At 43.1% G+C, this 21,478-nt stretch overlaps 1 protein-coding gene across 1 annotated transcript in view; it reads right to left on the reverse strand.

The window, feature by feature from the left end:
- LOC106716115 (baculoviral IAP repeat-containing protein 6) overlaps positions 1–20,886 on the reverse strand; it is a 29,386-nt gene extending 8,500 nt beyond the window's left edge. Inside the window, 38 exon segments of the mRNA XM_045681889.1 lie at positions 101–294; positions 413–672; positions 799–1,036; positions 1,178–1,399; positions 1,573–1,729; positions 1,833–1,972; positions 2,283–2,405; positions 2,482–2,565; positions 2,899–3,016; positions 3,391–3,605; positions 3,691–3,949; positions 4,053–4,181; positions 4,269–4,344; positions 4,446–4,636; positions 4,749–5,064; positions 5,224–5,371; positions 6,052–6,138; positions 6,413–6,566; positions 6,675–6,803; positions 6,992–7,186; positions 7,702–7,852; positions 7,994–8,242; positions 8,333–8,529; positions 8,639–8,987; positions 9,087–9,235; positions 9,493–9,651; positions 10,091–10,231; positions 10,393–10,527; positions 10,724–10,920; positions 11,053–11,216; positions 11,363–11,617; positions 11,805–14,517; positions 14,633–14,870; positions 15,070–15,271; positions 15,553–15,788; positions 16,517–16,645; positions 20,236–20,420; positions 20,646–20,886. Of these exon segments, the coding sequence (XP_045537845.1) occupies positions 101–294; positions 413–672; positions 799–1,036; positions 1,178–1,399; positions 1,573–1,729; positions 1,833–1,972; positions 2,283–2,405; positions 2,482–2,565; positions 2,899–3,016; positions 3,391–3,605; positions 3,691–3,949; positions 4,053–4,181; positions 4,269–4,344; positions 4,446–4,636; positions 4,749–5,064; positions 5,224–5,371; positions 6,052–6,138; positions 6,413–6,566; positions 6,675–6,803; positions 6,992–7,186; positions 7,702–7,852; positions 7,994–8,242; positions 8,333–8,529; positions 8,639–8,987; positions 9,087–9,235; positions 9,493–9,651; positions 10,091–10,231; positions 10,393–10,527; positions 10,724–10,920; positions 11,053–11,216; positions 11,363–11,617; positions 11,805–14,517; positions 14,633–14,870; positions 15,070–15,271; positions 15,553–15,788; positions 16,517–16,645; positions 20,236–20,420; positions 20,646–20,823 (9,462 nt within the window). The 5' untranslated portion in view covers positions 20,824–20,886.
- Between the last annotated feature and the right edge of the window lie 592 nt (positions 20,887–21,478).

The following is a 21,478-nucleotide window of genomic DNA, read 5'->3' on the forward strand; positions in this document are numbered from 1 at the left end:
AAACCTCAGTGGCAGGACTACCTTAATACTAATTAAGATGTTAATTTATTTCTTTGTTTTACTCAGGAAGTCTTTGAGATAACAAAGTCTAGGGACTGACCGATGCGAGTGTGTGAAGCAATGCTGCGGAGGGCGTGCGGCGCGGGCGCTGCGCCACCTCGGCCAGCCAGTGCACAAAGGCTGCGGTGGTGCCCTCGGGGCAGCGGCGACACAACTGGCGCGCCGTCCAGCACACCGCCGTTACGCTGGCGCCCGCGCTCACACCCCTATTTCCACCCCCGCACATCTGGAACGCTAACGTACAATCACCTCATTACAAAGTATACATTAACTGGATTTCTATAACCTCATTTTCTTCATGAATTATTAAGCCATAAGGTCCCTCTGGAATTTTTACAAAGGCAGTACTCACAATGTACGTATGCGTGTTCATCTGTGGCGAGTAGGGCGTTGAGTAGTGGGGCGCGCAGTTCTGGGCAGGCGCGCGCGGCGGCCAGCAGCGCAGTGTGCGCAGCGTACGAGGTGTGGGCGTGCGCCTGCGGGCTGCTGCCGCGGGTAGCCAGCACGGCGGCGCACAGCGCGCGCACTGCCGCCGGGCTGCCCACGCTCGCCCACCGCGACGACTCAAGCTGAGCTCGCGTGCACGCCGCCACCACACACACCCAGTTATTACTGAAAAAAACATTTCGCATCTAATCCATCGTACTTTAAATTTTGACAATATTATCCTAATTAGTAGAATTTTTTTCCTCAGACAAAAGTTATAATTTTTAAACATGGGTGGTATCCAACCTGTACCCGTTGGGCGCGAGTAGTGTGGGCGCGGCGAATGCTGGCGCGACGATGACTCGCAGCTGCAGTAGGCCCATGTAGGAGCTGTCGCGCGGCTTGTACAGGCGCAGCTGCACCGTAGACGCCACGGCCGGCCGCGCCAGCACCAGCCGGATGAAGGTCATGCCGGCCGTCACCTGCGGTGGACCCAACGCCACCAGCGGGCCACCGCATGACGCCTCTATGCTCACTGCACCGGGGCACGCTACAAAAATAAATTAACAACCTCTATATCTTGTAAACACTATCCATATTTCTAAAAGGTTATTAAATATAATATCAATAGCTTTTAGAAACTTATTGACAAATTATTTAATATTATTAATCCATATGTGTTGTTACTGACTTGCGAGGCTGGTGAGGTGCGGCTGCAGATGCACCTCGTGCAGTTGTGCGGCGTATGGCAGCGTAAGAGTGAGGGCGAGCGAGGTGTCGTCCGCACTGAAGAAGTGGTAGGACCAGGCGGCGGCACGTACACGTCGCGCTGCGCACGCGCCCGCAGACAGCCCGCCTCCGTCCAGCAGCACGTCTGCTGCCTGCGCCGTCGGGTTATCGCACGACACGGTGCCTGATTAACACAACAATATTTTACTTTTCAAAAAATATATGTATAATAATTTCATTTCTATTATAGAAGTGGGTTCCCACTGCCGAAACACTCGAACACTTTACTTATATATCATATATATTTAAGCTACTATTGTTTTTTGTTTATTGCTAATATATTTGTAGCTAACTAACATAGTGGGGCAATGTTGACGAGTCCATTAGCGGTGTCGGTGATAGGCGGCTGAGTCTTCTTGACGCCGGCGGCCGTCGACATGTTGATGATCTGCGGCGGCACCTTCAAGTGGTTCATCAGGGACGAAACTAGACCTTGACTGTTGCTCGGCCCCGACTGGAAAGTTTTACATATTTTTATACATCAACAAAGTAACAGCTACTAGTATTGTGAAAAAATGTACGTAAATTGTGGATTGAATTCTATGAATCTAGCATACCTGATGGCAGGTGGTGAGTTTCTCCACAGAGAGCTCCAACCCGCCAGCCTCTATGAAGGCGGCCAACGCTTCGGATTTGTCTAGCAGTTTCACAATCAGTTGCTGCATAGCTTGAGACAGATTGATCACCTCCTTTTTCCCTGTTCAAACAGAACCATGTTATTTTGTATAATGGTTGACTATTTATGTGTGCGGACGTAACTATATATTATTAGTGGTCGCCCATTGTTCGAAATTTAACACATTAACTTTAATTGGGTCAAATTTTACGTTCATCCGTTTGCGCAATTTACTTAAAAAGGGTACAAAATTTTTGCTTCACACGTTAACATAATGTTATTTATGACATGAAATTATGTCACTTGTAAATTCACGGTTAGAAAATAAATATTTAAACTTATTTTTTTTTTTTAATAATTTAAATAATTTGTCTATTGTAATATAACATACTGAGGAAATCCATGAGACTGGGCACCATTAGCGCCGCGTTAGAGGCAACGGTCGGCAGCTGAGCCACCAACCAAAATATTTCTTCCTTCAACGAAGAGTATTCTGTGGACTCGGCATTTGTGCCTGAAATTAAACATTTTGCGTGTTACAAATAAAATTATTTTATTAGTTGACATGAAAAAGAAATTTCTCTACTCACTTGAATTCAATACTAAACTGTTCAATCCATCGCACACTGATAATGTCGCGTAAAAGTCTTGCATGATGTCTGCTTCTTGTAATACTGGAAGAAAAAACACAAATTTAGTTAACCTTAAAAGGTTTGTTAAATTGTAATCATTCGTATTAAAATTTGTTGAATACTAGCTATCACCCGCGACTCCGTCTGCGGGGAATTTAAAAAACGTAATAAGTAGCCTATGTATTCTTTTAGACTATGTTCTGCATCTGTGACAAATTTCACCAAGATTCGTTGAGCAACTCCGGAGATACCTTCAAATAAACGTCCATCCATCCATCCAGCTAAACTTTCGAATTTTTAATATTAGTAAGATTAATTACAAATAGTTTGTATACAAAGACAGTGAAAGAAAGTGCGGCTTTAGAAAATGTTCACCTGCGTCGGCGAGGCACGGCGCGCGCGGTACATGCTTGCGCTCGTCCTCCAGGTTGGTGCCGTCAGCAACACCCAGCGCCTTGCTCTCGTCTGTCTGCGACTGCTCGCCACTCTCCACCTTTACCAATTGAAAAAGAAATGTTATAAGTTTATTACAGTTAACAACAAAAATTAACTTTCAATTAACACTTTACAGCAGTAGATGACGTTACACAGATAAACAGTTTCGATCAGAGAACGAAGTGTTAAATATATACTTAGTTCTAGGTTTATATCTCTAGTTCCATTTACTTTAATTTTATTAAAAACTAGGTTAAAAAAGTTAATTAGTAGTGTATATGTTCTTCCAGACTATATCTTACATATATACCAAATTACAGCGTGCTCTATTGAACTTATATTGAAATATCTTTTAACAAACATCCATCCCCTAACATCCAAACTTTCCCATTTGTTTACACCTGTATGTTTCATTAACAACGTATAATGTACCTGTCCTTGTTGTGTGTTGATGGGCAGCGGCAGTGCGAGAAGGCGGCGCGCGTAATACAACAGGTGAGCGAGAACAGCGCGGCGCGGCGGCACGCGGCGTGCCGGTGCGGCGCCGGGGGGTAGTATGTCTGCCAGCAGACCTGTCAGCCGCGCCTCCGCACTGCCCTCGACACGCCCCCCACCCGCACCACGCATCCACCACAAACTCTGAGTAGCTACAATCGGACATAAAAACATTATTATATATATTGTAACCATTGTATACATATGCATTTTATAACAATCAAACACATGACTCACCAATAGATCGTATGAGCGGCATGGCGTGGTGCAGGTGTTGCGAGGCGAGCGAGGGCACGAGGTCGTGCGCGGCCCGCAGCAGGGCGGCGTGCAGGTCGAGCGGCTGCGCACTATCATGAGCGCGCTGCGGCGCCCACAGCGAGGCCAGCACGCGCAGCGCCACCAGTGCCCCGGCTCCGCTGCGTGCCTTCACCACGCGCGTCAACACCGCCTGCAGCGCACCCGCAGCACCCAATCCCGCTCCGACACTAGACCCCGACTGACAACACAACACACATTATATAAATAAACACTCAATCACACTATGAACTGTAACTAAAATTTGCAATTTTTGTTTATAGTAGGTAGTGGGATGTACTCACAAGATAAGTCTCCGAGCAAGTGACTGCACAGTCCGCATTGACGTCCATCGAAATGAACTTGACGAGGGCGGGCACGAAGTACTCGCTCTCCAGCACGAAGCGGCCCAACGTCTGCGCTCCGCCCTCCGTCTGCCACGACACACGCATAAGATATTACAAACATCAAAGATGTTATATAAAGTAACAAGAAGTATATAGGTATAAGTTTAAACTCACTTGTAAAGGTAGTCCCGCTATCCACGCCAAAGACTGCATTGATAATATCCAGCACCTCAAAGATATATTCTCCACTCTGCATTACAATAAAAATATAATTGTAAACATAATACTACAAAAATTTATTTATTCCGATTTTCTCTTTATAAAGAACGTAATAATAATATTTAAACTGACGTGCAGAGCTGGTGCAATATGGCGGTGACGGTGTCCGGAGCGAGGCGCACTCGCGGCGTGTCCGAGGGTACGGGAGACCACGCCCCCGAGCTAGACGAGCCCCCGGAGCCCCCCGCGCTGCCCGCGCCCCACGCGCATCCATTCAGCGTCATCCACAGCGACAGCACGTTCTCCATCAGGCTGCAGTCGCGCTGCAAACACAAAACAACATTAATCATTATAAAAAAACAAGGGGTAATATAACACAAGATACAAATATGCAACAATACAATCCTATTACGAAAGGAAGATAATTTTACGTACCTGTTGCGGGAACTCGAGCGCCAGATGTCTGAATACGTCGTAGAGCGTGTGCGTGAGAGGGGGGTGAGCGCGCGTGGCCACCGAAGAGGAAGCTATGGCCTGGTGGCTGGGGCCCGCTGCGGGTGGTGAAGAGGGTCCGGCGGGCGAGGGCACGGGACTCATGCCCGGCGATAGCGGAGGGGTGAAGGGTGGTGATGGTGCGGGGCGCAGTGCCGCCGCCAGCGCGCCGGATGTTGCGGCCAGCAGCCGCCGGGCCAGCGCCTCGCCCGCCGCCGCCACACCACTCTCAAGACGCGCGTCCACGCACGTCGATATACTGTCAAAATAAGCTTTATCACTACTAATTTTAGAAAGCATTATAGTAGTGAACGCCTTTCACTAATTCTCTGATATTTTATTATTGTTAACGCTGTTATCTACTTCTTCAACCATATGGAAATACCAAAGTCTGAAACTTTGTAAGTGAATACGTTACCTAGTGTTGAAATTATCGGCAGTGGGTTTTATCTTGTATTTCTTTGCGTCCACGAAGTCTGAATCCTGTTTATCCTCCGTTTCCGAGTCGAGCAACACCTCCAGCTCCGCTACTTGGCTGAGACGATATTCAATGGTTTTCACTGCATCTATTATTTAAACAAGAAATATATATTTAAAAAACCTTAGCAGCACTCGAAGCGCATAAACTCAAATAAGCGCGAACGCAGGTGCGCAAAACATTTACGCAAATATTACAAAGACTCTAGATTTAAATGTAGTACATTCTAGTATTTGAGCAAAGATAAAAACTGGTGTAGTATTTTGCACGGCTTATTTTGTTATTATACATAATTATTCATAGCATGTTGTGCTTATTTAAATAGATACCTGTCACAATATAACTAATGAATCTCATTCCATTAACCCTTAATTGTTGATTGAGTCGAAAAAATATTTATGTGAATCTGAACATTTGCGACATAAGATCATGCTTTTTGAAGCATATGACAGAATTTACTATTTAAACCGCCTAGATATCTTTAGCAAAGAAGCTTAAAAGCGATACTAACACTTTTGCATCGATTACTCTCGATTTTTTGGAATGTCAATAAATTACCTACTTTTTTTCAAGTATTCTATTTTTAAATAACCCGCCACAAAATAATCAACTCAATGGTGTATAAAGCCATGAAGATGATTGCAAACCAAAAGTGAAATATCTTTCTACCAGTGAAAATAACACGTGAATTATTGAAACATTAAAGTGGGGGTATAGAGCGACAAGCCAAGTGACAAACGCGTATGGCGCTAGTGTGTCAAGGCTTACTTGCGGCCGCTAGCACGGTTGCGGCAACTTTGGGCTTGGACTTCGGCTTGCCGCTCTTCGACAGGCCAAAGCTAGCCGCTAAGGAATCTGCAACAACAGTGTGGTTTCTGCCCATTACTACCCTTCTATGATCTTTCGCTTGGCTCTCTACACCTGCCTCGTGCGCTTTTCACTGATAGCAATAAATGCTTTCATACATTTACGCGAATACTACACATTGATATAAATTAAAATAAAAAAAAATACAATGAAAATTTAATATCTACAAAACATTGAAACACATTCTATGCAACTAATGAAAATTCGTCTTTGTTTAAATGAATAAAATCATTTTTGTAATGAAATAAAGTGAGATAGTAACCTGCTACAGATCCGCTCTTGTTCTTGCGCGGCGGCGTCCTGGCGCCAATGTCGTCCTGTGTGACTGTCGGTCGAGATGAGCTCGCATCGCTCCACGACGGCTCTTCACTGGTGGGACTCGGGGTACCGTCTATGTTTTCATACTCGACCAAATCCTACAACAATTTAAGTCGAATTAAAACAAGACAGATTATGGTAAGCCGCTAAATAACAAGAAAATATAAAAAGTTGGTCCTTTGAGCCGGACATTGTGTTCACAGTACCTGCAGTAGAGTGGTAAGTGCGTGTCTTGGCCACGGTGGCAGCGTGACCGCCAGCCGGGCCAGTCCCAGCACGCTCGCCGGTTCCAGCAGAGACGCGCCGCCACTCGCAGCGCAAAGTCTCCCCACGACCTAGAAATAAACATCGGTAAGTCATTAGGATAAGTGCACTAATTACTATAGCATTTAGAAGTTTGAGAAAGGCGGAGGACCGCACAATGGAAAACGCCTATGTCCAGCAATGGGCAGACAAAGGCGGATGATGATGATAGTAGTTCATGCTAAGTGTTACAATGAGTGAGGTCCGTGTTGTGATGTACCTTGGCGCAGAGCAGCAACGTCTCGCCGGAGACGGAGCTGTCGACGGCGAGCAGATGCGCGACGAGCGCCTGCGCGAGCTGCACGGCGAGCGAGGGGGGCACGAGGCGCGCCGCACGCTCCATCTCCTCCGCCTTGGTGCTCACCACGCACCCCAACTTGCCCGACGAAACCAGCCGAGCCTTGATTCGGTTGCGCTGTAACAAATTATTACGTAAGATATGATGTCCCAAATCAAGATCTAAACATTGCTAAAAAACGTTAACTACTATAGAAGGCGGCCATTATACTAAGTGGTTGTCGTTGTTACTTTTGCCTTTTTAAAAGTTTTATACATTAAAAGACAAGCGACAATTTAAAAGAAAAGAGTTCAAATGTCATTACAGCATTTACCTGAGTAAGTCAGAAATATACAACATTTTTATGTTATAAAAATTTGAGCATGAAGTGATGTAACCATTCGTTAACAATGTTCAGTTCTTGATTTGGAAAGACGTCTAACAACTCAATGGATAAGATCCCATCAATTTAATTGTCTTCCCAAGCATCTTCAACTCCGGACATCAAACACTGTGATTTTTGAAAGACACAAAATATACTTCGGGAGTTTCGTGTATAAACAAGCCGAAACTCCACTATGATGCTAGGGAAGTAGGAACATAACCAGGTATGTTTGTCAACGTAGCTGGCTATGTTGGAATAAAAGCCTTACAGCGCGTCGCACCGACTCAAGCTCGTGCATGTGGTTGAGCAACTTCTTGTGCAGTTTGCGACGCGGCAGCTTGCAGTCACCGCGCTCGCCAGCCGCGTCCGCGCCGCCCGGCCCGCACGCACCCGCCAGCCCGCCCGTCACCCACTCCCATCTGATGACATTGTCCACACTTCACTTTAATTTATAACGATAATGTCTTTATGATTTGGTTTGTTTTGTTTTGTGGTATTTAAGATGTAAGTAGCCAACAATATATTTTGAGTTCACATAGTATGGTATTATGTTAGGGTACCTCTTGAGTCTCTGTGCGGCCGGCGTGGTGTTGGCTGAGGGCATGAGCGAGACGGAGGGTGGCGGCAGCGCGGCATCCAATACGGAGGAGAGCGCGGTGAGCAGCGCGACCAGTGGCGCGGGCCGCGGCTCGGGCGCGCGCAGCAAAGTCAGCGCACGTCGAGCTAGCGCCGCCGCAACGCCCGCGCCACCCGTCTCCAAGTGCGCGTACATGCTCTTCCGGCACATGTACATCACTACCACTAGACATCTGTACAATACAACCACATTATATACTGCTCCACTAACTTTACTAAAAAGCATAAAGTAGTGATATAATTAAACTGTAAGGGTGGATTACCTATCGAGTGGCCTTGGTGGTGCATCGTGCGGCGAGAAGGCATCGCAAAGCAGATCGGCGAGGCGCTCGCCCCACCAGTCGGCTGAGCCGCAGAGGCGCGCCAGCAGCGTGCCCAGCGAGGCCGCACCGCGCGCACCGCACGACCACATCAGTGAGGACACGCACGAGAACCACTCGCTGGACACCTCCGGATATTGCTGCAACACATTAATTCTTACAATTTGAAATCTGTCTTAAAACTATATATTTCCAGGTGGTGAATGGATCGAGGAATTAACACTATCACACAGTACAATCTCAACTCACCACCTCGTCCATTTGGAAGACGAAGTAGAGCAGCATGTCGACGACGTTCTCTGCGATGACGCGCAGCTTGTCAGTGGAGGCGCGCAACAGGAGGTCCTCCGCAGTGACAGCACCACGGGTGATCATGTCGAGCGCACGCTCGTTGCAATCGGCGCCGTTGCCGAGCTTACGCAGCATGTTGTTGCAGTTATGCACCTGCTGCTGCAGCTCCATACACTCCTGGTACGCGGCAACCACCTTGGGGTCCACCTCGTTAGCCAAGTTGAAGTACGCCATCATGTGGGCAGCGTTGCCGTTGTACATTTCCAGGTATGGGTTCAAGAGATCGATCAGTTTTCCGGTTGCCAACCTGTTTAAGTCAAGTTTTGAATGAACATTTTTTTCTTAAATACGTCATTCAAATTATAAAAATGTATCTTTTAATTATGGACTGTTCTTTTATAATCACCTAAACCTGCAGCTGAGGTCCTGGTGCAGGGCGTTGAGGGCATTGATAGAGGCCTGCACGTTGGGTACCTCCGCGATCTCGCCGTAGAACCAGCCCAGCGGGATCTTGCACTTCATAGCTGACATGCCGTAGCGCCCGATTGTTGTTATCTACAAACATAATTTACAATAACGGTCTCTTTTAATTCTGATTACCTTCTCTTATTAGTGAATTCTTTATCGATATGAGTATCAAATAAGATGGTATCAGGTACAGTAGTTGTCAAAGATCTTGGCAGTTTGGAACATCACAAAAGTTGTTGCGCAAAATACAATGTTAGGTGTAGTAAAGGGTACGCCAATATTTTTGAAAAGACAGTTGGTATTATAGTCGTACATTAGAAGAAGTAAGAATTTCCTATACATACCTTCATGTATCTGCAGAGCGGCGGTGGCTGTATGTCTGTAAGCACGAGGTGCTTTGTAGCGATGTCGGAGGCGAAGGCGAGCTTCACGCAGTCTGTCTCCTCGCCGGCCACCCAGATGTCGATGCACAGCGTTACCAGATCCGAGCACGACGGGATTATCTAAACAACACGGTAACATCGTATTAATGGACTCCAAGAAATTTATAACTTCGGTAAAAGATAGTTTTTACATCTTCGTTTATATATTTCCTTGTCTCGTTTACTTGATACTAGCTTTTACCCGCGACTCCGTCCGCGCAGAATAAAAAAAATGCATAGAAGATAAAAAAGGTCCTATGTCCGTCTCCTAGCTCTAAGGTACCTCCCCATCAATTTTCAGCTAAATCAGTTCGACCGATCTTGAGTAATAAATAGTGTAACTAACACGACTTTCTTTTATATATATAGATAAGATTAATAAGAAATATCTACACAAAATGGTCTTGTCTCATATGGTAAATTAAAAGTTAATCATTTGCAAAAATAAATAATATCATCTTCACCTCATCGGGTGAGATCGTAGTCAAGCGTTAACTTTTTCAATATAAAAAAAACTTACGACATCAGTAAGTCGCACGGTGTGTCCAAAGTCTAGCACAATGTAGCGGCGCGCACCAGAGTGCATGCGCTCCACCACCAGCGTGTGCTGCGGCGGCTTGCTCACCAACGTCGCCCACGGGATGCCGCATTGCTCTTCCTCCTGCTAACACAACAATATTTAACACTATCTGCCACACAAAGACTTCAATATTCACTATTATAGCCCTTTATTGCAGATTTAGTACAACCATCAAAGGTCTCTGAATGTGGCATGTTTCATATTTTTAGGTTACTTTTATTTCAGAAGTAAACGTAAGTTACCGTAAAGAAGTTATCTCCCGGCGTATCGGGTTTGTCCTGGGGATCGCATTCCATCATAGAGCTCTCCACGTCGTCCAGGGAGTCAGGGTCCTGCGACTGCTGCTTAACTTGCCCCTCCTTCACCACTGTCCAAAGCTGGCATGATAAAAGTTAAAAACACTATAGCAAACATAGTAAACCCTCTAGTAAGGAAGTTGTACGGAAACGTTACAATGTAAAATATATATAGTGATTTACTTAAGTAACTAAAATAAACGGCAACTAAAAACTATTTAAAGAGTGAAAAACTAAAAACTATTTTTTTTTTAATTTAATGGAATGTTGTGTGTACCTGATGTGAGTCAGTTGGCAGCGCACTAACAACAGCGGGTTGGTGTCGTGCGGCGACAGACTCTAGTTTGGTGCCATCTGAAGCCACGTAGCTGGTGACGTGCAGCGCCAGCGCCTCGCCCGCAGCCACACCGCACGCTGTACTCGCCGGCCCGCTCGCCCACCACGCACCATTCGACGAACCGTTACTCTTACCTTCTAACACATATACAGCAGGTTCATATTAATTTATTACATGAGTAGTTTATCTATAAAAAGTCTACATTTACTGTAAAATATAACAATGCTATTTCTTTTTTTGATACTGACGTGTCACGGGGAGTAACTGACCGATGTTGAGCGGCAAATTTAGCAGATCCTTGAGCTGGTGGTCTGGCCTAATGGTGGGTCCGGCGTCATCGCTGCTGCTGGCCTGCGTGCTAGCAGCGCGACCCAGCTCCGGTACTTCCGTTGTAAAAATGCTCCGCTCCAGCGGTAGACCGTATAGGCCGAACCTGACAATATCACAAAATGTCACTTCACGGGATACATAATTTAGCATATTACTATTTGTATGTTAAACTACTGTACTTTGCGTTCTCTTTCCTTTATTGTGTATAAAACTGTATAATTTATGATTTGATTAAAAAAATGTATTTACCTAGCACGTAACAAATGATGGTATAGATCGGTGCGGTCCTGCAGGCACTTGGCGGAGAGGTCGAGCAGGCGACAGCAGTGCGCGAGCAGAGCTGGCGCGGCGTGCGGCGGCACCGCGTGCTGTGCCAGCGCCACCAGCCACTTGAGCGCGCCGGGAGAGCCACACGCACCTACGTACGGCACACACGACACCACGCACTGCGACAGCCGCGACTCGAAAGTGCACTTCCAAGGCTTCGGAAGCTGCTTCACGCCTCTGCATCAACAAAAAACAACTCATATCAATATCGTCATACAGAACCAAAACTTAACTAAAAAATAAAATAGAGTTAGGAACCACCGAAAGGTATTCAAAATTATTCACGGTAATTTTTCCTATACAACGTCGGGTCTAATTTAACATTGCCTGTTTGGGTCAACAATAAAAAAAAATCTTTACTTACTCGCTGGTGATAAGTATAATTTTGATGCATTTCTTGGCGATGCTCCTGTTGGCACACAGGATGCAGTTCTTGACGAGCGCCTCGATGTGCTTCTCTATGACGGCGACGCACTCCAGCTGCTGCGTTTCTACCGGGCTCTCTGCCTCCTTGTCCTGGCCCTTCTCCACCAGCCGCATGCGCTGCAGCCGTATAGACAGAACCCAGTTCAGGAGATCCAGAGCGAGTCTGCGTTCCTCGTTACCTCCCTTTTTTGTTGCTATTTCGCAAAGCGTATCCAAAAACGTGTTGGATTCGAGCATAGCGATCCGCTGTTGCTTCTCCATTGGCAGCTCGGTGTGGGGGCTGGACCTCACCGTTATAGATATCTGGTGCAGCCAATCGCAGCCGATGAAGCCCGTCTTTTTGGAGCTCTCGCCGGACTTGGTCGGGCCTTTCGTCATGTCCTTGGCCGGATCGAACAAAGTCTTAATATGAATCAGGAATGTTCTGCCTCTCGCTCTAAATAGGCGCGGACTTGTCAGTATCAATGTGCCCGACTGCTGCGTCAGATCCAGTCCGGAGGAGAGCAGCAACGGCCCGGCGAGGATCTCCGCGTTGTGGGCCTGGAGATACTCCTCACTGTTGACGGGGTTCTCTATGTTGGGTCCGTCGGTGTCGATGACAGGGAAATGAACGGGCGAGTCGGATCGCTGGCAGAACGATGCGTCCTTTTTGTATCCAACTCCGTGCAAATTCTGCTTCAATAAGGTGACCTGAATCACGGGCAAATTTCCCGTACTGGCATTGTGCAAAGTGAAACTAAATTCTATGTGTGCAAGTGAGACGCTGTACGGCATAGTCAACTCGAGCACGTGCTCGTCCCAGGTGGAAGATGTATTTTGCAGCCTCCAGCATCTGTTGTTCTGGTGATCGGATCTCGACCTTTGCGCGGGGGACAATTCGCACCAGAAGCCCGGCACCACGGTGCTGTACGGCACGGTGTCGTTTGTGCCGTACATGCCACTGAGTGTAATCAAAGTTTCTAAGTCCGTAATGTTCAACTCGGGCTTGTTAGCTATGATAGAGGGGGGGCTGGTCGGCCCGGTCAATGACTCGTACCACAACATGTCCAGGTCTACATTAGAGAAATGATCTTCGACTACTGCTCCTGCTGAATCTTTTTCCCCATCGTTGAGCGCGTAGAAGTAGATCATGCCTTGCTTGGTGGCAACACTCAGGCGCTCCACAGACGTGCAGTACACGACCGACGTGAACTGACCGTTAGGTAGAGATTTTTCAGACAACATTTTAAAATCTGACATTGAATACATTCTTAAAGTGCCGTCCACCCCGACCGCAGCTAGGGAACATTGGTCGTGTTTATCGGCAGGCAGGAGACATAAGTCTACAGGGCTCTCGTTGTATGGCAACTCTTTAACTAAAACGGGTTGATCGTCTAAAGTGTAAACGGAGGTTTTCTTGTTAATTTTGTAAAGTAAGAAATGAGCCTTCGTGTCTTTCACTGTGCTGTCGATTTCGCTATCGTCGACGTCCATGTTCATGTCGCTATTGCCATCCGCCTCGGGTTCCGGTTTTGATTTGTCTGATTCTATGGCGGAAACGACTACTAATAAATGTTCCTTGTCCTCGGTCGGCAACAGGTGCGTTATTTTAGAAGCATCATTGATATCCAAGTCGGCCGGCAGGCGAAGGCACTGCACGGCGACGATGGGATACAACGCCTCCTCCTGGTTGGCGTCGCTGTCGAAGCCGTCGTTGTTACTGTTGCTGACGGCGGTCTCCGTGCCAGGTTTACATACAGTGAACGGGGGAATCTTGATTTTTTCAATACCATCTCCATCTTCATACCATTTCAAATCTGATATTTCCAGAGGTCCATTCATGTTGAAGTAATGAGTGATGGTCGGTGTAATAGTCGGCGGACCGATTTGAACCGCATCGGGCTGATCGGCTATTTTGGTGCCTACAGAGTCCAGGTTGCCACTCTTCCAGCTTTTGAGCTGCGACAGATTGCCGACGAAGTCGATGATGGTCGTCTGTCCTGGCTCCGGTAGCTCGGGCAGCAGAGCATTCGGAGGGGAAGGCGCTAGCACTTTGTAATGTTTCGAGAACATAATCTTCTTCGTGTCCCAAAATTTGCAGATCTCTTTGCTGGACGATGCATTTAAATTAATAACGTTACTTATGTGTTCATCTAATAAGTTGGTGCACTGCGGAAGCTCGGTCTCCTCATCGGAGTACTGGAAGTATATCTCGTCGTAGATATTGCCGTCGTCGGTCCTGGGCACCGGCAGGAGCGGGATCTTCTTGCTGCCGCCGGGCTTGGAATTTGCGCTACTGTTGGAGGTGGGCACGACCGTGGCGACGGTGCCTCCCAGCGAGCAGTATATGTCATAAGTCAAAAGGAAGAGCATTTTCTCCGAAGTCTGGTTATTCTTGGCCTCATTTTGGTCGTTCATTTCTTTGATGGTCTCGTCGGACTGACTGACGGCACCCGAGTCGAACAGCGCCTTGCTCGCATCGTCAGCGAGGGGCTGGTCCGCCTGCGCAGAGTTAGTTCGTGTGACAATCACTCCACATATGAGGGAGGGTTTCGACTTGACGCCGCTCGACTCTTTCTCGTTAGTTTCTGTGTTTTGATTTTGCTGGTATGTTGCCTGTTTCGACGTCATACCAATGAACGCCATCGCTGTGAGCTCCAGGTCGTATGTGGCTGCAAAAAATGTTATGATTTAATTTTATTAAATGACAATTTGCAATATTTTACTTCTACAAATAAAATTATTTTTACTTTAAGCGAAGACATTAAGATATGATAAACTACTTACATGTATCCTTTTCCAGGCTAGCGGACCAAACTTTATTACTTTCGGTGGCCAGTATCCCGCTGAAAATGGAGTCGTACGGGGAGAGGTTGATAACATTGACGAACTTGAGGCCGCTATCGAAGCGCCACAACGAGACCTTGCCCTCGGCGGTGCCGGTCGCCACCAGGTCGCCAGTGTTGCCCTTTGACACCACCGAGATGTCAGGGCAGGGATGCGCGCACGCAGTCGCATTTGAAACCTAATCAAATTACACGATATTTTAATAAGTAATAGTAAGTAAGAAACATGCAAAAAGTAATTTTGAATAAAAAAAATGTTGTTAGTACGACTGAACCTAATTGCAAAAAAAGGTTTGTTAGATATAGAGTTGTTTGTCAGTGTGTACGCACTCGTACGTAATGTAACGTACACGTGCGCTCGTGCGTGTGCATACTGACCGAGATGGGCACGTTGTGCGTGTATTCGCCGCGCACGAAGGGGCAGTTGGGGGAGTGGCGCTCGTGCTCCACCCACGGCTCGTCAGACTTCTCCCAGCACACGAGGCACACCATGCACGTGAAGCACATCGCGCGGTCGTCACCACTCGGCGACGGCTGGTGGTAGAAGCCCGCCTGCGCCATGCGTGCCGGCAACGCCCACCTGAACACATCACAAAAACTTTCCACTGTTTTATGTGACATTATGATAGTTTCTTTTAAATATATAACTTACGACACCTATGTTACGCCCCGTAGAGGTCATAATCTCCATTCAAATATGTTAATTTAGGTATCTAATATGTCAGATGAAGACTAAGTAGATTAACATCCGCAAAGTTACTAAGTAACTTGCATATTTTAAAATTGACACATTGAAGTAATGCATTGCAAAACTCATAATCGCTTCATATTTTCTACAAGAATATCGTTGTTGGTACAAACTTGTAGTCCATATGCGGCCAACGCTTGAAGGTCTCCTTCCTCTCGGCTTCGGAGTACATAAGGGCGCGGGTCTCGCCGTCGCGCGCACTGGGCATCAGCTCGTTGGCGCGCTGACGTACGGCGGAGGCGATGGCCAGCGCCGGCACGCGTCGGTTCTGCCCCTTCAGCTCGTGTACCACCGCCGCAGTCACAAGTCGGAAGGTCACTTGCGGCAGGGAGATCGTCACTGTGCTCCACTGCAATAATACAATGTTTTAATCATCCCTTTACAACAAGTTGCCTACATTGTAACTGATAACCATGCCAGTCAGATACTGATGGAATATACTGGCTGAACCATATCAATGTCAATGAGTAATTACATTAAAAGAGTTGATGCTTATTATTTTAATAATGAAATTAATCATAAGAACTTTCACATAAGAATATATTGTCAAACAAAACTAGATTGTTGGAAAATTTTAGGGTATGTTTTATAATGAACTTGAAAATTATTAATATTCACGCATATTCATTCGCAAACGTAAAACTGTAATGATCTTCTTTGCGGAGTGTATTTGCGCGTTTAAGCCCGGTCAGCTGGGACCGGGACTAATACCCAATGGTAAAACTGTCGTTCTCCAATGAAAATCGATGCGACCGTAGCGGACTAGCGGCGAGATAACGAAGCCGAAAATAATAACACGGAACTAGATTTCATACAAAGTTCAATGTTTTTCAAACGAAATTGGTACTGCACGATTCATATTTCTATTGTTTAGTTAAAGTAAATTAATAAAAAAAAGGTAACATATAGCAAACACTTATAAAATTATGAGGAATTTAAAGCAAAACGCTACTATCCACTTTCAAAGAGTGGCAAAGTTAGAGAGATAGAATGAGAAGGAATAAGAATGGAAGAAATAATTTATAGCGACGTTAATATATCGGTTTTCTTATGGTCGCCTAGTACTAGATACTTTACCTTTTGAGCTTTAACGCCTTTTCTAGCGGGCTCGGCATCAATGGCGGTCTTGAGTGCGTTGACGAAGTCTTGCAAGCCCTCGATAGCATGCACGTCTAGATTTTGGAGGCACTGGTACAGGATCACCGCCTGCACAAACAAGAATGTTCGTTCAAAAAGGATAGCCTATGTTACTCAGTGATAATGTAGGTTTCTAATGACAAAAGAATATTTGAAATAGGTCTAGTAGTTTTTAAGTTTGTGTTATAGATTAAAATCGAATCTTCCCCCTTTATAATATTTGTATAGATAGAAGTATAAATTGTAGTAGATTAAATTAACTTTATTTATGACCAGCTATTGCCCGCGACTCTGTCCGCGCGGAAGAACACTTTATAAGTAGCCTATGTATACTTCAAGGCTATGTTCTAAATCTATGCCTAATTTGCCAGCGATATCTTGATTTTTGAGATACCTTCTAACAAACTTCCATTCATCCATTTAAACATTCGCATTTATAATATTAGTAAGATGGAATCTAGTATTTGATATATAAAAGACCAATATAACGTAGTACTAATCTTTAATCCCATTCGTCTTCAATTACACCCTCATCAGGTCTCGATATTTAATTGCCAACAAGAACTCTTACCAGTGCGAAACACGTAATTTGTTTAGTTATTCCGAACTTTGAAGGTATTTTTAAATTTCAGATATTATTTATTAAATGTACTTTATATATAGAGAATTTAATTTACATTAATTTGAAACAATTTACGTTTTACGACACGAAAAGAAAAAAAGAAAAAAACAACAATAAACTAAATTGAATTTAAAACAGACGATGCCGCTTTATTGCAAAATATATCGCCTTGGGTCTAATATTAGGTGTATGAAAATTTCTTATTACAAGTTAGTTTATCGTAAAACTTAAAAGAGTAGCTTATGTTAGAAACTTGAAAAAACAAACTAAAAACAAAAAAAACAATCAACGTAACATTTATACATATTACATAGTGTATTATGTCAGCTTTTTATGTGATACTCAAAAACGGTAAATAACATAATTCCATTAAAAATAGTAAATACACAATATGGGTAAATATGGATACGATTTTTTTAAAAAGTTAAACAGTATTTTTATCTAATAATAAATTATTTCAATAAAAAAAAAAACAAAATCATCACTTACAGGAAGTTTCGTAGAAAGGAGAACAAGTAGGAATTAAAAAAACACAGCTATAATCAAACATCAGAATTTACAACATTCAAAGCACAAAAAAAATGGAGGAAAATGTAAAAAAATATGACGTTTGAACTTAAAAATTGATAGTTTCATGAAAGCAATTAAATTTCTAAAGAAAGTATCAAGAACGTTTATAACACAACAAATTACATTCACACCGCAATTTGCTCAATCCAATAAATACTGGCTGACGACATACGCCACTGTATGATTGAAGTTAGAATTGATTAAAAAAAAACAAACTACCCACCGACTACCCGTTGAAAAATAAAGTCAACAACACTTTGATTACAACTTATAATTAGTAAGTGAACAGATCAATATCTCAACTGAAGAACAATCGAATATTATAAATCGTTACAAATTAAAGAAAACAAGAGCTCGCATCCACGATACGGTAATTACGACTGTGATTATATTATTTTATATTGTCGTGCCCTTCTATATAGTAGGTATATACTGTGGATTATAAAAGTCTAATGAAATTGTAAACTACATTTTCAAATTCGTGCTTGTATTATATTGTGCCTAGCTTAGAACCTCTATATGAGAGACCTTAAGTGTATAAAAATCACAAATACCACTAAATCTATGCCATATCATTAAACAATTAAACGCGTAATTCCATAGTGAAGTTGCAACATGTTGCATAGAATGTTGTTAATTTCACCCGCTTATATCGTATCTAACATCGCGTGGTACTGGTACCGGCTAAGATGACTAACACATCTGCATAATGTAAGCAATTCCAATACTATCGACTTGTCAAGTAATTATTTACTAATGTTTTATTCTACGCATTGTTTCTGACCACGCCTTTACAAAATCTGTAACCCTTCGTATTAAGTTACGATTTGTTATTTTTTTTTAAATGTTTCATTTCTATTTTTAATATTACCTAATAAAAATTAAATAACAGAATTTCGTTTATTAATTAAAAACACGTTTTTACATTTTGCTTCTCGTACGACGGATTGCGAAACATCGGGAAAATAAGAAAATCGCCCAGTAGTATAAATGCGTAGTAAGGAAAGTAACATTGTATGAAATATTGATTGATATTGAGACGCGACGTATCGTAACGAAAAATCGAGATCCCATCGAATGTTTATCTATTTTTTTTTTTCATATGGAACGATTCGGTAGTGGCAACCCACATAAAACATAAACCGTGGGTTTTTGAGATCAAAATCTTTGCATATCCTGTTATTGTCTTTGACAAAATAGAGATAAATAAGTTTTAAATGGGGATTTTGGTCTCAGAAACCCATGGTTAAATGAAGGAAGGATAGGTTCAAATGGAACAAATCATTTGATGCTTATAACTAAACTAGCTGTCGACCACAACTCCGTCCGGTGCAGTATTAAAAAAACTTAGTAGCCTATGAATATGTTTTACATCTATGCAAAATTTCAGCAAGACTCATGCAATTGTTCAGGAGATACCTTCAAATAAACATCCATCCATACATCTCAAACTCAAAGCAAGATAAACAGCTGTGAACTCTATAATTAGCAATTGTTATTTTCGTCTACCGCTATTATAAATTACCAAAACAAAATCAGCTCCTTTTACACTATACAATATGTTCATGGTCATGGGTCAGGTCATGTTCACAACCATTACACAAAATGGCCAACCAAGTATAGATTACAAATTTATTATAGAATAAAATAAAACTATCTTCATCTAATTTTATAATTTTGTGTTAAAATATCTCCCCAACTCAGGACACCTGGACATCCTACCACATATAGACCTAGGGCTTAGACCCTACCCAAGTTAGGGGTGACTTGGCAATAATCAACCACACGGCCCAGTGCGAGTTGGTCGATTTTACATGTATCTTTAAAATTCTTTTCCAATATGTGAAGGTTGTATCACAATATTTTCCTTCACCATAAAAATATTGGATAAATGTATATATATATTACAATTCAATCTGACCAAGCGATTACAACTGTGTCACTGACGCTCTTACATACATGTCATGAAGTATAAATCTGTCTTGCTTCCACATATACAATATTGCAAAATAAGGCAAAATTATATAGGTTTGTAGATTATTTATGTTAAATTAGAAATACTCTCTACTGGACTTATTTTTTTCATCTACTCGGTACAAGGATGTAATATTCCTTCTTTGGGCGACAGCATGCTACACAGCCTTTCATACAACTCTGCATTTATTTTGTTATCTCTAAATAACTGTCAAAAAATCTTAACCTGGAGAAATCTTCTAACAAATATCCATTTATCCATTTTAGCAATTATAATAGTAGTAAGATTATTATTAGGATTATCCGAAGCGAGCAAGTTAAATGTCATGATTCTCATTTAAAATGTTAACCAAAACAGTGTGATTGTAAGAGTCATAATACTTTTACTCTTTATCTTTCGCAACACATTTTGCATATTCATTGTGATAGTTAACATATTGAAGAGGTGTGCTAAAACATCTGTAATTCCTCTATAAATTAACAATAGGTGTACCTCTGACAGGACGAGTTCGATCTTTATGACGGTCTCGGGCTGTGGAGAGGGCAGTCGGCGCTGCAGCGCCGTGTGCAGCAACAGCACCCCGTTGTAGTCTGTGCGGGCGCCGACACCGCTTCTGTCCCATAACAACACACGGTCCGCTCCTGGTGCATATTCCACGCCGACAGTACCGCCTTCATCTAAAATTAAGTTATAAATCATGATTTCCAGTAATAGCAAATCCGGCAGAATCGTAATTGTTTACTGAAAACTGTCAAATCAAACAATGTAGGACATTGAAAAAATTAAGTACGAAAATCATTGCTACAAAAACGATGGTGACGAATCACTTATTTTTCGTTATTTACAGATTGGATTCTATTTATATGTATAATTACAGAAGTATCCCAGCCTTTCTGACTTACCCGCTGATAGACAAGATGACTGAAGTATCACACCAGAGTTCACATCCAAAACGTGTACACCACCCACGTCAGTCTTCACCAAAATTATATTTAAGTTACTATGGTACGTTAAAGAAGAAACAGGAAAGTTCATACGAATATAACCATCTTCTCGTAATATCAAAGAATCATCGCCCATCGTGGCCGTGAACACATCTGTCTATTCTACGTAAACGCCATTTGTAATTATATTTTTTATGTCAAATACTTTATCGACAACATGGCCAGAGTCAAAAACTAAAAATCAATCGTTACCGTTTTCATTATCTGTATTGTCTCTACTTGAGTAAAACAAGATTTTTTTTAAATATTTATAACTTTTATAATGAACCAAATTATATGAAACAAAAACATATTAAAATCTTCATGTAAATAATCAAAACTTTTAACGTCTATTTTTCTCAAATGATTTTAATATTACAGTAAAAGAAAGTGAACATCGACCTTAAATCGTAATTTCTACATTCAATTATAAATAAATATATAACTTATTAATTTAAGAGGTATAGTAATCCACACCTAATACTCGTGATTGTTGCCGATATTTGCGGAAAGTTACCTAATGATGTTTATCAGGGTCTTCAAGGAGTGAATGATCAACGAGTGAAGGTCCGGACCTCAGGTAGCGCCCGGACATCGTCTAGGAGTAAATTAATCTATCCGGGACTTCTCTACCAGGGCATCCAACATGATTAAGATTAAGACAGTCGTGATGTCTGATGATCTACTTTGTTAACTAAACCATAAATTTTAAGTTAGTCAAATCTATGGTTCGATAGACATCTTGCTTTAAG

Source organism: Papilio machaon, chromosome 17 (assembly GCF_912999745.1).
Source record: "Papilio machaon chromosome 17, ilPapMach1.1, whole genome shotgun sequence".
Classification (NCBI taxonomy): Eukaryota; Metazoa; Arthropoda; class Insecta; order Lepidoptera; family Papilionidae; genus Papilio; species Papilio machaon.